Raw genomic sequence first — 22,264 nt, forward strand, 5'->3', positions numbered from 1 at the left:
GTCTTACGAACAACTCTCACCTTTGTACACGAAAATCAATAGGGTTCATAATCATAAACCATATATCCGTTATTGGATAGTAGATTTGTGGACATAAACCCATTGGGTTCTTGTGGTCCAAATGTTTTTGTTCTTCGAAAGGCCCAAAACGACAATAACGAATGCTGACTTAGACATTCCTTGCCTGACCCATTAATACATATGCAGGCCCAATGTATAGAGATCCTACTTCGGTCCATATAATTATAAACTGTGTATTCCAAATTCTCCACCTACAGTTGTAGTTTGGTTCTTGAATTTTTCTTTTTGTTAGCTTTGAAACTTTAATTTGTAGTGCACTTTGGTTCACTTATTGTTTTGTTTTTTGTTTTTTTTTTTAATAAAAGCAGGTGTGTTTTTTTGTTTAAAATCACTAAAATACAACTTTAAGGTCTAAAGTATTAAATAACAAAAAAAAAAAAAAAGGTACTTCGATAACTAAAATGGAACTATAGGCATGGTTCATTGACTAATAGAGGTAATAATCCAAAAAAATAAAAAAAATAAATAAAGAAATGTAGAACCATATTTAGATTGCTTTTGATTTTGTTTCTTTAGTACTTATAAATTTTTGTAAAATTTTTATGTAAAACACTCTATATTGACTTTGTCTATAAATTTTTTTTTGAAATTGAAGTTTGATGATTTGTTTGGTATAGCTAATAAAAGTAGAAATTTAGTCTGTAGAGTTTTGAATAATAGATTTTTTTGAAAATAAACTTTTATTAAAAAGCTAATAAGTGTTTGGTTATAAATAAAAAAACTGCATTAAATGCTCATTAAATTATATTAAATGCTTATTAGATTTTTATATAAGGTAAAATAAAAGAATTTTTTTTATAAAAACTCAAAATTTAGACTTATATAAAACAGTTTAAAAAGCTCGTTTTTTGATTAATAAGTATTTATTGATTTTTGCCAAACATATTTATTTTTTGATAAAAAATTTTTAACCATCTAGTAAAGCTTTTAAGCAAAAAAAAAAAAAAAAAAAAAAAAATTCTACTAAACAGAGCTTGAAGCACTTTATAAACTTGTTAAAACATTTATACTTTCAAAATTTTAAAACAAATCAAACTGAATTATGATTCTTGATGAAAAAAATTATTATAAATGATAAAGAATAATAGATTGAGCCTAACTATTATTTGTGGATGATCTTTCTTGGACATGCATATATATTAAGAAAAAGGGGTGTCACCTTGTAGGATAATCGGTATTTATTACCAAAGCTTTGCAATGGATGGATTACTATTATAAAGTAATTATATTTAATAATTCTACAAAAAATAATTAAAATTTATTAGAAAAGTAGTAGAGAGTTTGATGAAAAGTATTTTTTTTGGTGAATGAGTTTGATGAAAAGTATTGGAGCGATGAATCACAAAGAAATACATAATTTAATTAAAAGTAAAAATGTGTAATAGATGGATATCGACAAAGACTACAATAACAACTATAATTCTTACTCATAGAAAATAATATCTTGTCCATATAGAGTTTCACAAAAGGAAAAGGCTGTACTAAAAGGAAATGGCAGAGCAGGCCTCTTAATATTTAAATCCCGAAAATGCCCACGTTACAAAGCTCGACCAAAAAAATTAATACCATCATATACTAGTACATGGCTTGGAGAGATGGGGACATCCATGTCCTTTTATAATTAGGGTTTCCAAACTCTCCCCTTTAGGTGTACAAATAGTCAGACCCAGACCCGAAGGAGGATTGGAATCACACAGCACGAATGGTACCCAATCCCAACTCACCCACCAATCATATTTCGCATTTCCTCAAGCACGGCCAAGCCAATTTAAACAACAGCAAATCATCAGTCGCCACGTGGAAATTTAGGCCAATGGAAGGCGGTGGATGAGATCATAAAACGACCTGCGGGTAACGAAATCAGACTGCTGAAGAGGAGCCGTGGTGCTATTTGAATCACCGCTTTTGGATGAACAAAACCTCTCTTTCCAAAAACCCAAACCCTTGGCGGCTGTGAGACCCGTTGTTTCACCTCTCCACCTCTCCTTCTCCCTATCTCTCTCCTAGGGTTTCTCTCTCTTTTCCTGCTAAAACCCCTGTAATCCAATTCCGGGATTTTAGGGTTTAACACATCCGAAGCCAAAAATCAGCGAGAGATCTGTCTACCTATTCTGTTATGGCCACCGTCGCTTCTCCTGCGGATCGTATCCTTTATAGATTTCGTTATCTTGGTGTACTTTGTTTTATGCTTTGCTTATCTGGGTTCTCTTCCGATCTGTTTTTACTGGATTGGTTTTGGGTCCGACTGAGTTTCCTGTTCTTTTGCTGATATGGCTTTCTGTTTACCATGTAGATCGGATTATGTTGCTTCTTTTTTGGCTGTTTCAGTTACTTAGCATGTTCTTTTTTTATCCTTTTGTGGTTTATGGTTTCCCCGTATTTGTTATAGAATTTAATAGTTATAGGGTATAATATGGATTTGTAGCTTTCAAATTTAAAGTTCTTGCCCTGCGTTCTATTTGATTTTATGGTCTGATTTTGGTGTTGGTCTATTTGTGTTTGATTGAGATGTGTTCTTGCTGATGGAGTGTCAGTTGAAAATTATAGTTGGGTCTTTTGCCTGTATGTCTTAATATGATTCCTAGGATCTGTGCTTTTAGACTTTGATATTTTACGTTCGGGTATCTCTTTAATCTTGTATTAGTGGAGTGATTGAGTAGAGTCTTACCGGCTCCTGTGGTGACTGTTTTTACAAACATGATAAGTTACCGAATTGTATTGGGTGATTTGAGACAGGGGTTGTATTAACGGTTTTAATGATTTCTTTGTCTCCCTTTTTAATTATGACAAATATATGTGTTTCCTTTACTTTGCAATCAATAGAAGCTGCGGATTTGCTGCAGAAGTTGTCTTTAGATTCTCAAACAAAGACATTGGAAATTCCTGAGCCTACCAAGAAGGTAATATGCACTACATCTTAGTTGTTGGAAGATGATGTCTCTAGTTCTAATACTCAATTTTGTCCGCTTCCAAACTTTCTGTATATGGACATTTGGTGTCCTGAAATTTATTTTCCCCTATATTCCATTTCAAAATTTAACGAGATTGGGGCTGTAATGAAATATACAAATGACATATGTCATGTTTAGAAAATCTAAAAATTTGAATTTGACTGTATTTTTCTATGCAGCCATCTGCTAACCAGTTTGGGTCTGTTGATTCTGCTAATGCTGCTAATGGTCAGATCCCATCATCCGAACGGTCTGTAACCCCTTTGCTACCTGATTTCATGGATCCGTCAGTGTGCTATGTTCCTAATGGTTATCCATCTACTGCCTATTACTATGGAGGTATTTTAATCTAAAATTGTGTGTTAGATGTCTGCTTAATGATTGCCAAATTAAGCCGTTTTGACTGCCAACTTCTTTGATATGGATAGTGCAAGATAGAGTTATATCATCGAAAGTGTCAAGCCTTTCTTAAATATCTTGCAGGCTATGAAGGCACTGGTAATGAGTGGGATGACTACTCTAGATATGTAAATCCAGATGCAGTGGAGATGACCTCTGTAAGTGGTTTTCCTTGGTTACGGTTGTTTTTATTGGTCCTGGATGACGTTGATCACTTCTGCATGTGTTTATCTCAAATTACTTAATTACTAATTTGTTGGTTGTCATTATATTTCAGTAAGATTTTATATTATTGCATATTTGGTTTCTCCCTCCACCCCCACCCCCCCCCCCCGCCCTTCTCTCTCTCTCTCTATATATATATATATATATAAATTTATATGTGTCTGTGCTTATATGCATCTGTGTTTATGCATGGATACATATCTTTCTGATATGTGGTTACATTCTAAAATTTTGGTTTGTATAATTTCAGGGAGTTTATGGGGATAATGGTTCTCTTATGTATCATCATGGTTATGGGTATGCACACTATGGTCCATACTCACCAGCAGCTTCGCCAGTTCCCACTCTGGGAAATGATGGTCAACTGTATGGGCCTCAGCACTACCAGTATCCTCATTATTTCCAGCCACTGACTCCGACCAGTGGGCCATACACTCCTAGTCCTGCTGCTGCTCCTCAAAGTGAGGTCTCGACCTCTATTGCTACTGATCAGAAGCCTCTTCCTGTAGAAACAGCTAATGGGAATTCTAATGGAATTGTAAATGGTGGGGGAGTCAAAGGAAATAATGGTTCAGCTCCTTTAAAGCCAGCATTTCAGAACTCATCTTTTAATTCTAATGGTTCATATGGAAGGGGTGCTTTGCCAGGTCGTGTTCCAACCACTGGATATCAGGACCCAAGATTTGTTTTTGATGGTTTACGTTCTCCTATCCCATGGTTAGATGGCCCGCTTTTTTCAGATGGGCAGCCAAGGCCTGTGACCAGTACAGCAATTACGTCTTCAATTTCAAATGGCAATAACATTCCATCTTCAAGGAATCAGAATTACCGTCCAAATTCTCAATACATGGTATGCATTAGACATTTTTGTTATTTGGGATGAGTTGGGGAGGATGCATTAAGTGGTGTAGAAATAAATTAGAAATATTGTTTTTTTTTTTTTTTTTTTTTTTTAGTTATTTGTTTTTATATTTGTTCAATGATTGAAGGTGTTATTGGACCATAACTGTATTAGACTTCGGTTAGATGTGGATATTTGTATATTTTTGGATAGATATGTATGTTCCTTTGTGATGCAAATATTCCTCTTTTGTAGTCTGTGGAATGGTAGTTCAAAAATATTTAATGTTAAAATTTTGCATCTCATGTTTCTCTTCCTTCGTGTCCCACAGGGCTTGCATCACCCAAGACCAGTATCTGGCATGAGTGCAGCTGGGTTCATAAATAGAATGTACCCAAATAAGCTATACGGTCAATATGGAAACACAGTCAGATCTGGCATGGGCTTTGGATACCATGGTTACGACTCAAGAACAAGTGGACGTGCGTGGCTTGCTGTTGACAGCAAGTACAAACCAAGGGGACGAAATGGTGGATACTATGGGTATGGTAATGAGAACATGGATGGTTTGAATGAACTGAATAGAGGGCCACGAGCCAAGGGATCGAAGAACCAGAAGAGTTTTGCACCTACTGCTTTAGCAGTTAAGGGTCAGAATCTGCCAACAAGTGTTACTAATGATGAGGAGAAAGATAAGGCAATTGGTGTTCCGGATCGAGATCAATATAATAAAGCTGATTTCCCAGAGGAGTACTCTGATGCTAAATTTTTTATAATTAAGTCATACAGTGAGGATGATGTTCATAAGAGCATCAAGTACAATGTCTGGGCAAGCACGCCTAATGGGAACAAGAAGCTTCATGCAGCATACCAGGAGGCTCAGGAGAAGTCCAATGGCTGTCCCATATTTCTTTTCTTCTCAGTGAGTATTTCAATGCAAGTGCTTGGTTGAGCTTTCTTGTTATAATACAATTTGAGCAATGTTTTTATTTTTTATTTTTTTATTTTTTTAATATTCTTTTTCAGGTCAATACTAGTGGGCAATTTGTTGGCCTCGCTGAGATGATGGGACCGGTTGATTTTAACAAGAATGTGGAGTACTGGCAGCAAGACAAGTGGAATGGTTGCTTCCCTGTTAAGTGGCATATTGTTAAAGATGTTCCCAACAGTTTATTGAAGCACATCACTCTTGAGAACAATGAGAACAAACCCGTGACAAACAGTAGGGACACTCAGGAGGTAATTTTTACTTCTTCTTAAAGATTACTATTGACCTTGTTCCTTGCTTTCCTTTTATAACAGTTATCTTTTGGTTTTTGTAGGTCAAGTTGGAGCCAGGTCTTAAAATGATTAAAATATTTAAGGATCACTCCAGCAAAACATGTATTTTGGATGATTTTGGATTTTATGAGACTCGCCAGAAGACAATTCAGGAGAAGAAGGCTAAGCAACAGCAGCAATTTCACAAACAGGCAATAGCTCCATTCCATCGTTACAATTTTTTCATTTTTTTTGCCAGTGTTGTTTTATCAAATAACCTGTATATGGGTGGTTTCTTCAACACCCACCCCCCCCCCCCCCCCCCCCCCCCCCCCCCCCCCCAAACACCCGTTTTCTTTTTTTTAATCTTTTTCTGTTTTATTTGCCCCGTGGAGGCTGACTTTTCTCTGTATTTGTGAAACTAGGAAAAGCAGGTTTGGGAAGGAAAGCCCATGGAGGAGAAGAAGGAAGTGGCTAATGTAGAGCTGAACCAAAAGTCGTTGGATGTTGCTTCAGAATTGGGCTCTGCGCCAGTTGTTCATGCTAGCGACAGCTTGAAGCTTTCAGAAAATGGATCTGTTATCACGACTGTTGATGCCCCGAAGGGTGCTAAGTCAGTTGTGCCAGAGAAGAGGGTTGTGGGAAATGGGGTTGTAAATGGTTGCTAGCCTCTGTCTGCTTTGCACAATGGTGGTCCATCCTCCGCTAATTTGGTCTGCCCTTAGAAGTGTCAAGGTTTTGCTGGTTAGGAATACACTACATGGCAAAGCTAGGGGCAAGGTCTCTCAAAACGTTTGGACTGCCGTGATGGGTATATGTTGCTTTGCTTGAAGAGTCAATAATTCGTTGAGGGGATAGAAAGTAAATGTTATAGAAATCTGTATGCATTTGAAAGCAGGGTAATGTTCCTCAGAATCCAAGTTTCACCCCATTTTTCGTTGGGTCTCTGTTTTTACAGCGTAGCTCCTAACAGGTTTTGGTTGTCTAGATTTTGGGTTTAGGGTTTCTGGTCTAGTGGCTTTTATATCCTTATTATGATTTTATTTCTTTTTTTTGTTTTTTTGTTTTTTTTTACTTTTTTTTTTATTATCTTTTTTCATTTTTATATTCCCCCTATACTTGTTTGGCTATTTCCTGTCTTGTAAATCTAGATCTACTTCATTGAGCGGGCAGCTTTGCTTTTGTACTTGTTAAAGAGAGAGCTGGAAGCAAGGTGGGAAAATATTACAATATAGTCGAGAGTTTTTAAGAATTTCACCTTTCCTTTCCCATGTTGTTTCTTAACCTCCTGTTATGTTTTCCAAAGCATTATTGTGGTATATAATTAGTGGAAATCGAATATTTTCGGCAGCAATATAAATATGGAAAGAATAAAGAGAAATTTGAGGAGGTAAATTTGCCGCCTTTTGTTGAGTTGGTGTTTGTGTAAAATGAACTTCATAAGGGAAACTGGTAAAGACTGCTTTCAACGTTGGGTCGATGGCTATTCTTATCGATTCAAAACCAAATTTGTAAGATTAATAATACATAGCATCCATCATTAACGAATGAGAATTATTAATAATAATGAAGTTGCTGGAAATTTTATCTTTATTTCTGAGTAAATTCTCCTTGCAGGAACGTAAAAGCAAAATAAATAAAGAGAGTAAATTAAAGATCAAACAGGAAAGAGTGTGTATGGTATAAAATCTGTATTACCAAAAACAGGATGGAATCTGAATAAAAGAATTTTTCAGAAAAGGAGATTAAAAAAAGAATCTGGTTGGTTTAAAGGCCAAGGTGTGTTTTTTTTTTTTTTTTTTTTTTAAATTTTTTTAAGGAATAATAAAATGCAAAATAAAAAATGCATAATGGTAAGAGCAACGAAGAAATAATAGAAAATGGTGTTGATAAGCATCGGTGACAGGGTGACAGGGTATGGTGGTTTGGAAAACTGAGGTGATAAGGTTAAAATTGAGATTGGCGTTATTTTTGGGACCAACAACCACAAAATCGACAAAACAAAATAAAAACGACCTTAAAAAAAAATAAAATAAAAAAAAGAGAAAGAAAGAGATTTCATCATAATTTGATAATTAGGTGTGGTGAGAGGCTGAGGTGAAGGCTGAAACAACAAAACATTGTTGACATGGCCAGCAGTATGAGTGTAAGCAGGAGGAGATTTGGAAGATTGCTGGCAAGAATCAGCGGCAGCAGAAGGCAATTTTCTTCTACAACCTCCTCCATTTCCATTGATGACCAACAGCAACAGCAAGCCCAACCCCAACCCCAACCCAGATCCTTGAACCTCTACTCTGCTATCAACCAAGCTCTCCACATCGCCTTAGATTCTGATCCACGGTGAGGGACCTCTTTCCTCTTTCCTTTCCAATTATCTATTTTTGCAAATTTTCCATTTCTTTTTCTGTTTTGTCATTTTATTATTATTATTATTAATTCAAAATTTAATCTGAAACTCCTGATTGATGATAGTGCGTATGTATTTGGCGAAGATGTGGGCTTTGGTGGGGTATTCCGTTGCACAACAGGATTAGCCGATCGTTTTGGTAAAAGTAGGGTTTTCAATACTCCTCTCTGTGAGCAGGTACCCCCTTTATTTCATAATCATTTCCTCTTCCTGCTTCTCTTTTTCTACTACAACTTTATATGCTTATCTCCATCTAATCTCTATTCTTAACCTTAAACCCCACTCCAAATTCCTCGGATAATTAGCTTTTTATTTATTTAATTTAAAATCTTACTCTCTGTGTTTCCCCTACTCTTTTAAAATTGTAATATGGAAGTTGAGCTTCTTGTTTCTTTTACTTGAAAAGAACAAACAAACAAAAACTATTTAAATAAAAAAAAAAAAAAAAAAAACTGAATGTTATTCTTATTTTCCCATGTTTTTAATTATTTCTTTTTCCCACACGAGTATCTCTTTAAACAATGGCATTCACAACATTATATTTTACTTTTCTTTACTCTCAGGGCATTGTTGGTTTTGGCATTGGTCTAGCAGCAATGGTAAGTTAGTTTTACAAATTTAGTCTCCATATTCAACTTAAAATAAAACCTTGATCAAAGTTTCTCTCTCTCTCTCTCATACAATATTTATAAGCTTTAACTCTTGCTTTCCTCGCACATGATAGGGCAATCGAGCAATAGCAGAAATCCAATTTGCAGATTATATATATCCTGCTTTCGATCAGGCAATCGTCCTCCCTAATGCTAGGCTGTATTATAGCCTCATAACTGGCCACTGATTTGACCAGGCTTTCATCTTGTAGATTGTCAACGAAGCTGCAAAATTCAGGTACCGGAGTGGCAATCAATTTAATTGTGGAGGTAAAGCCGTGCGCTTTTTGTTTGCTTCAGCCCAAAGGTTCCTTCTTCTTGAATTATGAGGTTTAATTTTGACCCCTAGGTTTAACAATAAGAGCCCCTTATGGAGCTGTGGGCCATGGTGGACATTACCACTCACAATCCCCTGAAGCTTTCTTCTGTCATGTTCCTGGTATCAAAGTATGCTTATTCTTGTTAGACAAATGATATGCTTTTTAGGTTCTTCTAATTGGTTATATCCCTTCATTTTGAAGGATGGAACAATGTCTGGCACTAACGAAAATGTGATATTAAGTACTTACACTGTATTTTGCACATCAAATGAATTCCGACCCTTTTGCATGATATCTATTGTGTGAATATCAAACAGATTTGTGACAACTTGTTATGCAGTTTTCCTTAAGATTGTGTTCAAACACATGTACATCTACAAAACAAATGGCAGCTTAGATCAAATTTCATTTTCATATCAGCTGCCTTAATAATTTTTTATATTAACTTTAATTTTGTCAAATATGATGTTACAAATTTACTTGCACCGCTATTGCATATTTTGTTAAATATATGGACTTCTATATTTATCATGAGCTTGGTGGTAGCTGTGTCTATGATATCTTTGCCAAGACAATTGTGCTAAACGTTGATGAAAGAGAAATGCATTTCTTTCACTTTTTTCTGATTACATGGTTGTTACTATTTTTTTTAAAAAAAAGGTCTAAAATGTAGTTCTTTATATAGGTGGTCATCCCTCGAAGTCCACGGCAAGCAAAAGGGTTATTACTATCTTGCATCCGTGATCCAAACCCTGTTGTTTTTTTTGAACCTAAGGTAACCCAATTGAATTATCAGGTCTAACTATCAATTTAAAATTATATTTTGTATATGTCTTTTGTTTCAGTGGCTATACCGCTTGTCAGTAGAAGAGGTTCCAGAGCATGACTACATGTTACCTTTATCAGAGGCTGAGGTACATTGCATCTAGTATGACATAGATTATTGGTAAGTCTGGAAAATAAAAATTGAAATTACAACTCTCACTTATAATTTTGTTAGGTAATTCGAGAAGGCAATGATATTACATTGGTTGGATGGGGAGCTCAGTTATCCATAATGGAACAGGCTTGTATTGATGCTGAAAAAGTAAGTTTTTCTTATTGCTGGAAAATTTTATTCATTTTCCGCTTTGAGAAAATCAAAATTATCTCATCCTTTTAATGGTGAACATTTTATGTAGCCTGACACATGAAAACTTTCAGGATGGAATTTCTTGTGAACTGATAGACCTAAGAACTCTAATACCCTGGGATAAGGAAACAGTGGAGGCTTCTGTCAGAAAGACTGGAAGGCTTCTTGTAAGTATAAGTCCTTTGTTGAAGTATGATTTATTAGAATAGGTTGGTTCACCCTTTTTTTATGACCAATTCAAAATACTTACTTGTAGATTAGTCATGAAGCTCCAGTTACTGGTGGGTTTGGGGCTGAAATATCAGCTTCTATTGTTGAAAGGTGCTTCTTAAGGGTAAGCACCAACCTTTGTATAGACTCGCATTTCAGTTGAAAACTTAGAACTTTTACTATTTTTCTTTTTCGCTCAACCCACAGCTTGTGGTGGTAGGGGCGATACATTATTACTTATAAAGGGGATGAAAACGATAAGCAAAACCAGAAAGGCAAATATACTTAAGATATATTTCATCTGCTAAAATATGTTTTTCCTTTCATTAGCAAACATTTAAGGCACATCACTTTGATATTTTTGTTATTAGCCAAACGTCGAATTATTTGGTAACTACCCTGTATATATGAGAACTAAAAAAATCGTTTGTGTGTGTGTGCGCGTGCCAGTTAGAAGCACCTGTAAGCAGGGTATGTGGTCTGGACACCCCCTTCCCTCTTGTATTTGAGCCTTTCTATATGCCCACCAAGAATAAAGTAAGTGTTTTTTGTTTGCTTTGTTTTTGTTTTTTTTGCTTTTATTTTTTAATTTTAATATTTTTATTTTTTATATAAATTTTGCTTCCAAATTTTTGGGTTATAATTAAGGTATTCGGTATTTACTCGTATCCGTCACGTTATTGCAGATATTGGATGCAATTAAAGCGACTGTGAATTACTAGTCTGCCCATTAAGTCATCTTCTATCTTGCATATTTAAAAGGGACATGTGATTTAAGCTCTCTAGCTAAAACATTAGTATGGTGTTTCTCTATCCATCTCTGCCAGTGCGCAAAATAAACTGTAAACCTTCATTTATGCTCATGTGTAAACCCGGATCACCCCGACTTTCATTTATGCTCATGTGTAAACCCGGATCACCCCGACTTTCATGTTGCATATGTTAGCCGAACCAAGAAATGAAATAAAAACGGTGAAAGTGCTAATAACAAACAGAGTAGTTCGAATAAATAATCCAATTGTACAACAGAGATTATTATTCAGACAAGGCCTTAAAGAAGTTTGACCCTTGCAAAATAATTACGTATTCGTTCACTAAATATTACATAATAAAAATAACAAAAAAGTTTGAAACGAAAGAGAAAAGTAAAAAACAATACTAATCTCAGCTTCGAGTTAAAACAATTGTGTCCTAATGCATAATCATCCTCTATTCGAATATATACAATTCAATCCACGCTCCTGCGCAGTCGCAGCAGTCATATATTTGGTTTTCTAAGAACCAGTCACTCAAACATTCCACTAACAGGTTGATGGTGCTGGTACTTCCCAAATATCTGCCATAAAAATTGGATTTAGTCAATGTTGCAACAAGATACTGATCTGCGATTTCAGATATTTCAGTTTATAGATATTACATAAATTATACCATTCTATTGGAACATTGAGAATCAACTCATTCTTAAACAAATAATTATGATATTAATGACTTACCATTGCCGATTTTTCTTGAACTCTCTAAGGACCGGGTACATGTTCTCAAAAGCTGTATAGGTTTCATCTCTCACCTTAATGATTGAAATTTTAATAATACTTGTTAGGTAACATGCCTTTAACAGATTTTGATAAAACTAGAACACAAGAACAGAGGAACCAAGCAAAATACAACCTTAGCTCCTGTAAGAACAATTTTTCCTGACATAAAGATGAGAAGCACAATCTTTGGTTGTTTCATCCGGTAAATCAAGCCTGGGAAAAGTTCTGGTTCATACTGACAAGCAGAATTGAGAAATAGTTAGTTAGTTCAAGCACAATCATACCAGCACCACATTTTCTAAAGTCAGAGGCCAAAAAAGGGAAACAATTTGCTTAAAATAAAGGCAAATATAATTCTCAAAACAATTTATTACAGTTTTATTCCAAATTATTAGAGAATTCCCAAAGACAGCAACAAATTCAACAGGTCTCATATCCTCTTCTACACCCCCAAATTGCCATACTAGAAGGGCATGCAGCCATAGAAATGACAATAACATCTAATTGTTCATTAATAACCAAAATTTCTTAAGATTATACCATCCAAACAATTCAGAACAAATTGTACTTTACTACCAGCTTTCTTAGGAAGGCAAGCAAAATATAAAATATAAAATATTCAAACAACAGAAACGTATTTGCATGAAAAATTTCCACAACCATTGTTCCTTCAACAGTTGGTGCATCAATATAAGTCAATACAATTACATAAAATGGTGAAAGGTAAAGGAATCAAAATAAAAAAGCAATGCATACCAATTTATACTAGTCCATACTTACACTTGAGAAAGCACCATGAGAGTAATGAAGACCTTCAAGCCTTATTGGGAATTTAACATCACAGGAACCTACTATATTCTGGATCTTGAAATCCTACACAAAAAACAAATATAGTTATTGCTTAGACAAGACCTGATCAATACCATGCAGTAAAAAAAAATATAAGACCACAAAGAAAATATTCACTTAAAGAAAATAAACAACAAAAATTAGGGTGAGAAACAAACACATTAACTGAAGCAGCAAATATTTGAATGTTTCATAAATTATGAGAGAAGAGTCAAGAATAACAATACCTTGAATTTAGCAGGAAAACCAAGTTTCTGGATGACTCGAGCATACTGTATGACAAATAAGTAAGGTTGTAATATGTCAACCCACACCACCTCATAAGCTTTTCAATATGCGCATAAATTTTTAGATGGCATTTGGAAAAAAGTATGTTTGTACTTTAATTGGAAGCTAAACAATGAAATTCAAAAACAGAACTGCTAACCAGGCTGCTGGATCTCTAAAGCAGATCCTAAAAATACAAAATAACATGCAAGATGCATGGATTTGTGAAGAAAGCCAAATACCTTACGTGCTGCCAGTTTAGATTGTTCTTCACTCTTAGCTCCAGTACAAACCTAAGAGCAAAATAGCAATAACTAGTAAGCGAGGATAACAGCTACAGATACTAATCAGCTTAACCTTTGTAATTTGTAAGAGATAAAAGCATCACAAGAACCCAACTGAATGCTGGAAGCATAGAACGCCCCAACAAACACTGACTTCCCTACCCAGGAAAGAAAAATGAAAAAACAAATGTTTTTCATAATTTTGAATCGACCTTTCATTCCTCATTATGAAGTATAAAAGAAAAAAACTACATGAATGAGTTCTTCTCATAAAGACTACTGAGAAAGAGAGGGTATGACTGGGTGCGTATCATTAAACCATAAAAAAAAAACCATATATATATATATATATATTAAACACGTATGAAAAATTCAGTATATTCAGAACTTACCATCTTACCAGATGCAAATATCAATGCTGTGGTTTTCGGTTCTCTTATTCTCATAATGACAGCTGCAAAACGCTGCAAGAGGATCATGATTTAAGTTATGGACGGAAGAAATTTATATGAAACAGGAAATGTATTTTCTTCTAGGAATAGGTTGACTATTAGCTTGGTAACAGTGAAAGTAGCAATGTCAAAAATGGGAACCATATGAAATTCTAAATTAGGCTTCAGCATATGGAGCTGTTTTGACACATTAATGGAATCATACAGTTTAATATAGTATATTGGTAAAAGTGAGAGGCATCTACTTGATCACAAACACATACAGTAACGTGCCTTGGGATTGTATTCAGCATTTCTTGCTTGCAGTGCAATGGCCTTAAGATCCAACTTGCAATCCAAATTAACAGTGGAGACAATATTCCTGTAAATAAAATAGTTAATTTTGTAATTGTGATAACACGTTTTAAAAACATGTTCAATAAGCTAAATGGAAACAGTAACAAATAAATATTGCGATATCAGAAACTTTTTCAGAGGAAGTATTCTTATTTGTATAGAGGATTAGACGGCACAATTACTGAAGTTGTTCCTAGCTTCACATACTTATTAAACTGAAAAGGGCCCATCAAACAAGCTCAATATGTTGATAGGAAATAAAGCCTTTTATGCACTTATAAATCTAAATCAGGAGCTTAGTTTTAACACAACAATTAAATGGTCAAACAACCAAGAGAGGCCTGCAAAGCCAACCAAAATGCATAGCAGTAAAACATTCAACCAAAATCCCCTGATTGCTTTCCATCAAAATTCAATCATCTTTTATATGATATTCGAATAGCATTATCTATATCTCGCGCTTCTGAGATATGTACTGAACAGGCATCACGATGAATGAGAAAGTACGTTAGAAGAAGAAGAAGAAGAAGAGAAAGAGAGAGAGAGAGAGAGAGAGAGACAGACAGACAGAGCAAGAGAAAGAGAAAGAGAAAGAGACTCACTGGAGGGTGGGAACGATCCCCGAAGGATGCTTATTGGGATCTACTGGTTGGCTTCCTTCCAAGCCTTGTTCCGTCATTGTTATTTTATACCCTCGATGTTGGTTGTTACAGTGGCTCGACCGACCCTAGTCTATGTCACACCTATAACAACAATCGAAAGAATTAAAATACGAACAACATAGACAATACCAATGTTGATATATTAGAAACTAAGAACTAAATCTGTTCAGATTAGCTATAAGAATCGATCTTTATGTACACAAATTTTCATCAAGTACAAGGGAAAAAAAAAAAAAAAATTTAATTCTTTAGGGCTTTGGTAACCCAAAAAAAAAAGGGGTCAGCAGAAAGAAAGAAAGAAAGCAAACATTTAAATCGGAAGTCAGGGATGATCCAAAACCTTTTCGATAGTTTTCATGGCGAATAACTCAGAAGATTAATAGTGTACCAAAAAAAAAAAATAATATAACAAAATCCCATACATGAGAAATTATCCATGAACTTGTTTCAAATCTTTTAAGAGTAAGAAGATTGCTTATCGAGAAGTGTCTTGTATTATTTAATTTACTTTATATGCAGTTAAGTCTGAAATTATTCGATTTAGCATTAAATTGTTGAGGTGGAAAAAAGAACAGGGGAAAGAGAAGAATTGAATTTGTTTTCTTAGCAAGCCGTGGTGGTGGTTGGTCGAACCGAAAAGACGAAAGAGAGAAAGAAAAGAGTAAAGATTGGACCTTTTTTCTGGGTAAAGAAAAGGGGCTAGGGTTATGTGAAGGCAATATTCCGGGAAAATCGAACAAGAAAAAGGGAAAGCGGGAAGAATTTGAATAGGGGCTTCTTTTATAGGAGAAAAGGGTTTTAAGAGGGAGAGATCTGATTCGTATGCCAAGGCTTAAAAAGGGTGTGACCGTAAGCGTTTGTTTGCGATGTGCTCAGAGAGAAATTATAATGAGAGCGAGAGACAGAGGAAGACGAAAATCTGATCCCTTCTCTTGCAACTTGTATTGAGAGAGAGAGCGAGAGAGTGAGAAGCTTTCGGATGCCAGCTCGCCTTTTCGTACTTATATTTCCCCTTCATACCCCTGGCTCTACTTCCACGCCTCCTGTAGCACCCCCGGGGCTATGTTTGGAATTTCACGAGGGTTGTACTTGTGTAATCAACTACGTCCTGATTGGTTCTGTCGCTACCTTAAGGAATTATGATATTACTAATTTGGACATCATTTTGGTATTTGTTTTTCATCCAATTGAAACTTGGATATCTACTATGCCGGTTTAAATAAATAAATTATTATTATTATTATATAATTGAACTTTATTAATTAATTGTTGATGGAAATCAATATTGGATCAAAATTATTAATTTGTTTTTGCTAATTAAGGGATGAATTTCGAATTTCATCATAAACCAACATTAAAATCCTCAAACTTTGGAAGATCAGGATTGGTTTGTTTGCGGACATTAATATAATATAATTGCCAGGAATAGAAAGAAAAAATAAAGAGATTTTTATAAAGAGAAGGCAAATTAATAAAGAGATTTTTATATTAAAGGAAAAAAAGAAAGAAAAAAAAGAAATGAAGAATAGTAATTGAAGAGCACAAAAATGAAGGAATAATGAAATGGCAAAAAATAACATAAAATTCTAAGGGGGAGTGGTAGAAGACAGATAGCCAGACTAGTGTCCCTTTTTTCTTATTGTTGACCAGCCTTGTTGTACGTGCGTACGGTAGGTAGCGCAAGAAGTCTCTCTCGAGCAACAAATAAAATTATTGCTTGCTAATATAGCAGAAGATATAAAAGGAAGTCCGGTGGTGCCAGCGCACAAATACAATTAATTAATGCTAAAAAAAAAAAAAAAAAAAGGGGGAAAAAAACCCAAAGAAAACAATGGCAATAAGAAGAGTGTGTTTAAAATGTGTGTCCCTGTACTGTCTTAACACGTAACAACGCAGCTAGGCTTCTTAAAAAACAAATGAAGAAAGAATGATGAGTGCCACAGTGCCACTGGCATATCATATTATATGCATTTTATATTATAGATAGTGGATGATAGCTAGCAAGTTTATTAGATGGTATAGGGAGGAGGCTTTGGCAGGTCTTTAACGATGCCGCAGAGGAGGGTGTTATCCGGGATGTTGTACTCGTCCCTGAGAGAACGTGCTGGAGACAGAACGCTAATGTACATTTGCTGTCCCAGGTAGCGCCTTTCCGTCGACTCCGATCTTATGTTCCACATTCCTGCATTGTCAAATGTCAATAGAATCGCTGCCCACGATTTCGGGAACACCTGAATTGTGTGCCTGCTTACGGCGTCCAGCAGATTGTAGCTCTTTCTGCGTTCAGGGGTCCATCGACCAGGCTCAATGCTATATATATGTTTACATATACGTCCGTCCATTCATTTGATTTCCAATCAACAACAAGATATCAAGAAGATCAAATTAATTAATTAGTTCTTCCTTTTTCAAAAAAAAAAAAAAAAAAAAGAAAAAGAAAAGAAATGAGAATATAAGTTAATATTTATAATATTAAAAAATATTAACAACTTACGCAACCGCAAAGAAGGAGTATCCATCCAAATGCCACGACTGCAGGCTCTTCTCGTGGTTCTCAAACACGATCTCCACAAAGTCGCGGAAGGTCTGGTTAACAACATTGGGTTGCATGACGATCTTCTGCTCCTCCACATTGTCGGCGGGTCGGTCGGGGATGGTGTCGTACTTGAAGATTTTGTCGGCGACCCCGTAGTACTCGGCGAGCTTCATTGGGGTGGCAGGGTCGGTGTGGGACACCCCGTTGATGGCGTAGCGGAGCTTGCCGTCCACCCTGCCCGCGGAGTTCACCAGCTTGATGGTGCGGGTGATGTTGATGGAGCCGTAGTGGTATGACCCCTGAGGGTTGGGCCTGGCAGCGCTGGCCGTGAGGTTCCACCGGAAGGTCCGGAACTGGTTCAAAGACCAAGCCCAGCCCACCGGGGACTCAGGGATGTCCGGGGACGCGGGGCCCTTGCCGTTGGTGTAGCGGATAATCCCCTTGGAGGTGATGACGGTCTTGGTGAATCTGGTAGACGCCACCATGTAGTAGTCCTTGGGCTCTTTGTCGGCGGTTACCAGCACCGAAAAGCATTGCCCGACGTGGACGTCCAGGGAATCGTACGTGTTCTGAACCGTGTGGGAGCCCTCCATCTCCACTAGCTTCATGATGTGGCCTTGGATCCTGAAGTTGAGGGAGGTCTTGATCCCCACATTGCACACCCTGTATTTGTAGGTCTTGCCAGGTTTCATGGTGAAGAGGGGCTCGTCCTTGCCGTCCCCCTTGGCGAATTTCCCGTTGATCAGGACTCCGTCCGGCCTGGCGAGGGAGCGGCCGCTGTCCAAGAATTTCCGGAGGGTAGAGTGGCTCTTGCTGTACCAGTCGCCGATGAGGACGGTGTAGTCGTCCTCGGGATCCGCGTAGGGGACGGGGATGAGCAAGCGGCTGTTCACGCGCAGACCGCCGAAGCCGCCGGCTGCTCTGTGCATGGCGGTGGTGGGATAGTAGATGTAACTCCCGATCTGGTCCTTCACTTGGAAACGGTACGTGAAGTTCTGGCCTGGGGGGATTGGGCAGTTGGTTCCCAGCACTCCATCTTGCCAGCTATTCTTTCTGTGCTGGACGCCCGTCCTGTAAATATGTAATATGTATGTATGTTTTAAAATCTATATATCATCCTCAATCTTTAAATTATTATTTTTTTTAAAAAAAAAGGAAAAAAAAAAAAACTTTTAACTTAATTTATTACCATGTGATTAGGAATGGCTCGTCGAGATTGTTGAAGATATTGACAACAATGTTGTTGTTAGTGGTGGAGTTGATATTGGGTCCCGGAAACTCGCCATTGATTAGAATGCCCTGCTGAGGTACTCCCGTCGGAGAAATGGTGCCGTACGTAACATTCCATGTGAAAAATAGGTAAGGATCTTCAGCTCGGACCCCCGAAATTGCCCCCGCGGACACGCACAAACAAACCATAAATATTACGTAGTAGTCCATCTCTCTCTTAACTCTGATCGATATCTTAGCTATAATAATCCCCCCTTTTGATATCTCAGATCTGATATTTCGTCCTTACAAATCAAATCAAATCAACTCAATTCAAATCAAATCAATCTTGTTGTTTCTTTGGCATGCATGAATATGAATATGAATACGAATACGAATATTATCGCTAGCTACTACGTTGTAGTTCATACGTACCTAATTTATATATAAGTCTGCAACAAACAAGAAGCTATAGATGTCTTCTCTGTCGTTCCCACCTCTACCATGATCCAATGGCTTTGGTTCCTGATCCCCAAACCTCTTTTATACATGCCTTTGACATTTTCTCAACCATTCATCTATCCCCCGCCTTCTTCTCTGTAACTGTGCTTACTTTTTACTCTTCTCTCATACCTCCTTCTTTTGCGTTCTTCCTCTCAATAACTCAATCCTAAAACTATGTTCCTTTTATTACTCTATTATTACACTTTACAGTTACACGGTTATTCTTCTTAATTTTCATTCTTTTCTTTCTGATTCAATTTTCCAATCTCAGGTTCGGTGCTTTACAATTTGACTTGGCCCTAGCTACCTCATCATCCAAACCTCCCTATTTATAGCAACAGCATTTAGTATTATTATTATTATATTAATGCCTTAATTTTGATAATTTGATATCTATATATATATATATATTTTTTTTCTTTTTTTTAATTCCACATAAAAATATTAATTAAATATTATGCCTATACATACAAGATTTTCCACTAAACTTACATACCATATTAACAAATGGAGTATTTCAAAAAAAAAATATATATATATATATATATTAACAAATGGAGAAAGAGCATGTTGTAGCCATTAGCTGTTAGAAAGTAATTAGAGTGTGGAGTAAGTATATATACCTACTTGCATTCTACTCCTTTAAGCGGTTACAAGTTTTAACACTAACGTACATTTCAAATTAGCCCAATTTTACTTATATTTTATAGCAAACTTTTGGTGGAATTAGTTTCTTACAAATTTCATCTCGTGAAGTTATTTTCAAAATTTTAAAAGAAACTATATATATTGTTTTATTCTTTGTACATCATTAGAAAAATATTCAAAATTTTAATAAATCTTTATATAGTTTCTCTAATGCTTAAATTATCTATACACATTCACATTTTCATCCAAATCGTTTCTTTCTCTTTCTCTAACCAAGCCAAAGTCAAAACTACACCACCCACCAAATTGCATAGGAAAAGAAGAAAAGTTAGTGAAATAAAAACAATGCGATTAGAAACCCGATTAGAAGCCATGGTTCTAATATTCTGATTTGCAATGTTGAGTCTTGGCTCGTCAATGCACATCTTAAAAAAAAAAAAAAAAAGGAAAAAAAACTATAAATAGTACTTTTACAGTCAAATATCTTGAATAATATATATTTTTAAAGATGTTTATTTGTATATTTATGAATAATTTTAAAAATATTTAAATATGTAATTTTGAATATTTTCAAAATTGTTTAATTTTATATTTTTAAATATTTTTGAAGAATGTATCTTTTAGGATTGTTTAGTCGTGAATTTTTGAATAACTTTAAAATATTTAATTAAATATTTGTGAAGATCTTTGAAATTATTCAATTTTATAATTGTATATATATTCTGATGTTTTTAAAAATATTTAATTATATTTTATAAATTGAATTAATAAATATTTTTAATAATAATTTTACATGAGGATAAAAAAAATCTTTTGGTAATGCAACTAACTTCTCTTTCATTTCACCAACTTGAGTGGCTTTGTTGCCACTGTTCCTTTTTGCTCATCCACAGGTAGTTATAAGGATCATATTAATTTACCAAACCACATGGATTACAAAATAAACTCGGGTGGCGTCATTGCCGCTGTTCCTTGTTGCTCTTCCACAGGTAATTATAAGGATCATAACCATTTATGCTTTTATTCCTTTATTAATAAACTCGGGTGGCGTTATTACCACTTTTCCTTGTTGCTTTTCCACAGGTAATTACAAGGATCATAACCATGTATGCTTTTCTTCTTTTTTTGCCCTTAAAATTTTACCCTCTTTCCTTACCATTGCTTTTATGAGTTTTCCTGTCATAATAAAAGACTTTGCTATCTTAAACGAGGTAAACTTTTAAAACAACGAAATAATCTTTAATATCTCACCAAACTCCAATCATAAAACAAGAAAAAAAAAATAAAAAATAAAAAAAACATAGCGCCCTTGATCTCTAGAATTAATTGCTTCAAACTCTACGACATCAAACCCATCACCTAGCGATTAACCTCCCATTTTCCATTTCTTTTTCACAAAATAGTCAACTATTCTCCTTTGGTAAGGCAAAATAATTTTTTAAGGCTAGTTAATATTGTCCTTATGATCTCTTTGAGGAAATCAAAAGCCAATACAAAAAAAAAAAAAATAATAATAATAAAAGATCCCATTAATTATTAGACTCCAAATGATGAGTATCCAAGTGCAAGGCTTTTAATTTTTTAAAATATCATATGCATTGAGTGATGTTTCAAAGCCTTCTCTATGATTTTCATCTCAAACAAAAGAAAATTTTGGGAATTTATTATTTTGATTGAAAGTACTCATGATTCTCATAAGCTACTCTCATCGCTTTTTGGGATGAATCCAAATTCAACTACCAAATAATTCTAAGACCTCTATGTGGTGGGATTTGTATTCTGAGAGCTACCCATCTCATCTAGCAAAAAAGAAATATATGCTACTTCAAATCCAATTTCACAAATACGGAGTGTGGCAATAACGCCTCCCAATGAAAATGACAAACCAATTAAGATATCCAAGGTATCTTTTTTTTCTTCTTGAGAAGGGGGGGCCCCCCCGGGGGCGTGGGTGGTGTGTTGGTGTCAGGAAGATATTCACGATTTGCTCAAAAAAGGAAAGATTAAGATATCCAAGGGATGTCAAACCAAAAATATAAATAATAATTTATTCGATATAAGTATAGATCATGGCATAAGACAGATAGCTAATGATGTAGCAATGTTCAAAAAATTAGGAAACGCTCTCAATCTGAGCTAAGGAAACTATTTAGAAACTTAATTGATAATTAAACTCTATTTAGCAAATCAATTGATAATTAAAATTTCATTAAACCAATCTCAACAAGCTTTAAAGATACAAAAAATGGCAGCAACGATGCTCCGAGCTGCAACAAAGACGAAGATGGCTTTTATACAAGCTAAATCAAAATGCAACGTTTGGCATGATTGCCACTAACATGGCACACTAAATAGCAAAACCGAGTTAAAACAACATAAAACGACACCTAATAGAGTTTTTAAGGAAATGGTGTGCAACAGACTTAACAATAAAAAAAAAAAAAAAACCATGAGCATTCCCATAAGTTGCATGATGTCGTTTCCACCAATGGTATGTTGAAATATA

The 22,264-nt window shown here is 35.4% G+C and overlaps 4 protein-coding genes across 10 annotated transcripts; 2 read left to right on the forward strand and 2 right to left on the reverse strand.

Moving 5' to 3' along the window:
- Positions 1 to 1,988: 1,988 nt before the first annotated feature.
- LOC107415064 (YTH domain-containing protein ECT4) lies at positions 1,989 to 7,026 on the forward strand. Its single transcript, XM_016023336.4, has 9 exons — positions 1,989 to 2,225; positions 2,905 to 2,981; positions 3,212 to 3,371; positions 3,516 to 3,589; positions 3,907 to 4,506; positions 4,829 to 5,419; positions 5,524 to 5,736; positions 5,820 to 5,969; positions 6,183 to 7,026. The coding sequence occupies exons 1-9, from the start codon at positions 2,198 to 2,200 to the stop codon at positions 6,423 to 6,425; spliced, it is 2,136 nt and encodes a 711-aa protein (XP_015878822.1). The 5' UTR covers positions 1,989 to 2,197; the 3' UTR covers positions 6,426 to 7,026.
- A 614-nt stretch (positions 7,027 to 7,640) lies between these two features.
- Positions 7,641 to 11,333, forward strand: LOC107419342 (2-oxoisovalerate dehydrogenase subunit beta 1, mitochondrial). 3 transcript variants are annotated; one of them, XM_048472011.2, is made up of 13 exons: positions 7,641 to 8,097; positions 8,230 to 8,341; positions 8,728 to 8,763; positions 8,889 to 8,948; positions 9,027 to 9,084; positions 9,164 to 9,253; positions 9,820 to 9,854; positions 9,980 to 10,048; positions 10,135 to 10,221; positions 10,338 to 10,433; positions 10,523 to 10,600; positions 10,927 to 11,013; positions 11,163 to 11,333. In XM_048472011.2, exons 1-13 carry the CDS (start codon positions 7,886 to 7,888, stop codon positions 11,196 to 11,198), a joined length of 1,056 nt encoding a protein of 351 aa, XP_048327968.2. In that variant the 5' UTR covers positions 7,641 to 7,885; the 3' UTR covers positions 11,199 to 11,333. The 3 variants fall into 3 exon arrangements, 2 of the variants coding, with proteins under 2 accessions (XP_048327968.2, XP_015883586.3); XM_016028100.3 differs by having other exon boundaries at positions 7,645 to 8,097; positions 9,164 to 9,261; positions 9,820 to 9,909; XR_007240338.2 differs by lacking the exon at positions 11,163 to 11,333 and having other exon boundaries at positions 7,643 to 8,097; positions 9,164 to 9,261; positions 9,820 to 9,909; positions 10,528 to 10,600; positions 10,927 to 10,994.
- A 122-nt stretch (positions 11,334 to 11,455) lies between these two features.
- Positions 11,456 to 15,831, reverse strand: LOC107419371 (TATA-box-binding protein). Of its 5 annotated transcripts, none has more exons than XM_016028139.4 (10): positions 15,370 to 15,831; positions 14,802 to 14,942; positions 14,137 to 14,224; positions 13,804 to 13,875; positions 13,370 to 13,420; positions 13,088 to 13,132; positions 12,792 to 12,884; positions 12,145 to 12,246; positions 11,970 to 12,043; positions 11,456 to 11,812 (listed from the first exon to the last, which is right to left on the reverse strand). In XM_016028139.4, coding segments are annotated over exons 2-10 (603 nt in total). In that variant the 5' UTR covers positions 14,879 to 14,942; positions 15,370 to 15,831; the 3' UTR covers positions 11,456 to 11,811. The 5 variants fall into 5 exon arrangements, with proteins under 5 accessions (XP_015883625.1, XP_015883626.1, XP_015883627.1 ...); XM_016028140.4 differs by having other exon boundaries at positions 15,284 to 15,831; XM_016028141.4 differs by having other exon boundaries at positions 15,202 to 15,831.
- An 838-nt stretch (positions 15,832 to 16,669) lies between these two features.
- Positions 16,670 to 19,191, reverse strand: LOC107419354 (L-ascorbate oxidase homolog). Its single transcript, XM_016028113.4, has 4 exons — positions 19,042 to 19,191; positions 18,587 to 18,911; positions 17,356 to 18,468; positions 16,670 to 17,171 (listed from the first exon to the last, which is right to left on the reverse strand). The coding sequence occupies exons 2-4, from the start codon at positions 18,835 to 18,837 to the stop codon at positions 16,871 to 16,873; spliced, it is 1,665 nt and encodes a 554-aa protein (XP_015883599.1). The 5' UTR covers positions 18,838 to 18,911; positions 19,042 to 19,191; the 3' UTR covers positions 16,670 to 16,870.
- Positions 19,192 to 22,264: the final 3,073 nt, after the last annotated feature.

This window comes from Ziziphus jujuba, chromosome 4 (genome assembly GCF_031755915.1).
Source record: "Ziziphus jujuba cultivar Dongzao chromosome 4, ASM3175591v1".
Lineage (NCBI taxonomy): Eukaryota > Viridiplantae > Streptophyta > Magnoliopsida > Rosales > Rhamnaceae > Ziziphus > Ziziphus jujuba.

What these genes read in the sequence shown, in the direction of transcription:
- LOC107415064 (XM_016023336.4), top strand. Translation starts at nt 2,198, where the DNA reads ATGGCCACCGTCGCTTCTCCTGCGGATC. An exon ending in TTCCTGAGCCTACCAAGAAG is followed by an intron (nt 2,982 to 3,211) that starts GTAATATGCACT and finishes TTTTCTATGCAG; the next exon opens with CCATCTGCTAACCAGTTTGG. An exon ending in ATGCAGTGGAGATGACCTCT is followed by an intron (nt 3,590 to 3,906) that starts GTAAGTGGTTTT and finishes GTATAATTTCAG; the next exon opens with GGAGTTTATGGGGATAATGG.
- LOC107419354 (XM_016028113.4), bottom strand. Translation starts at nt 18,837, where the DNA reads ATGGACTACTACGTAATATTTATGGTTTGTTTGTGCGTGTCCGCGGGG. An exon ending in GAGCCATTCCTAATCACATG is followed by an intron (nt 18,469 to 18,586) that starts GTAATAAATTAA and finishes ACATATTTACAG; the next exon opens with GACGGGCGTCCAGCACAGAA. An exon ending in TACTCCTTCTTTGCGGTTGC is followed by an intron (nt 17,172 to 17,355) that starts GTAAGTTGTTAA and finishes ACATATATATAG; the next exon opens with CATTGAGCCTGGTCGATGGA.
- LOC107419342 (XM_016028100.3), top strand. Translation starts at nt 7,886, where the DNA reads ATGGCCAGCAGTATGAGTGTAAGCAGGAGGAGATTTGGAAGATTGCTG. An exon ending in GCATTGGTCTAGCAGCAATG is followed by an intron (nt 8,764 to 8,888) that starts GTAAGTTAGTTT and finishes CGCACATGATAG; the next exon opens with GGCAATCGAGCAATAGCAGA. An exon ending in CAATCAATTTAATTGTGGAG is followed by an intron (nt 9,085 to 9,163) that starts GTAAAGCCGTGC and finishes TTTGACCCCTAG; the next exon opens with GTTTAACAATAAGAGCCCCT.
- LOC107419371 (XM_016028139.4), bottom strand. Translation starts at nt 14,878, where the DNA reads ATGACGGAACAAGGCTTGGAAGGAAGCCAACCAGTAGATCCCAATAAG. An exon ending in ATGCTGAATACAATCCCAAG is followed by an intron (nt 13,876 to 14,136) that starts GCACGTTACTGT and finishes ATCCTCTTGCAG; the next exon opens with CGTTTTGCAGCTGTCATTAT. An exon ending in CTAAACTGGCAGCACGTAAG is followed by an intron (nt 13,133 to 13,369) that starts GTATTTGGCTTT and finishes TTTGTCATACAG; the next exon opens with TATGCTCGAGTCATCCAGAA.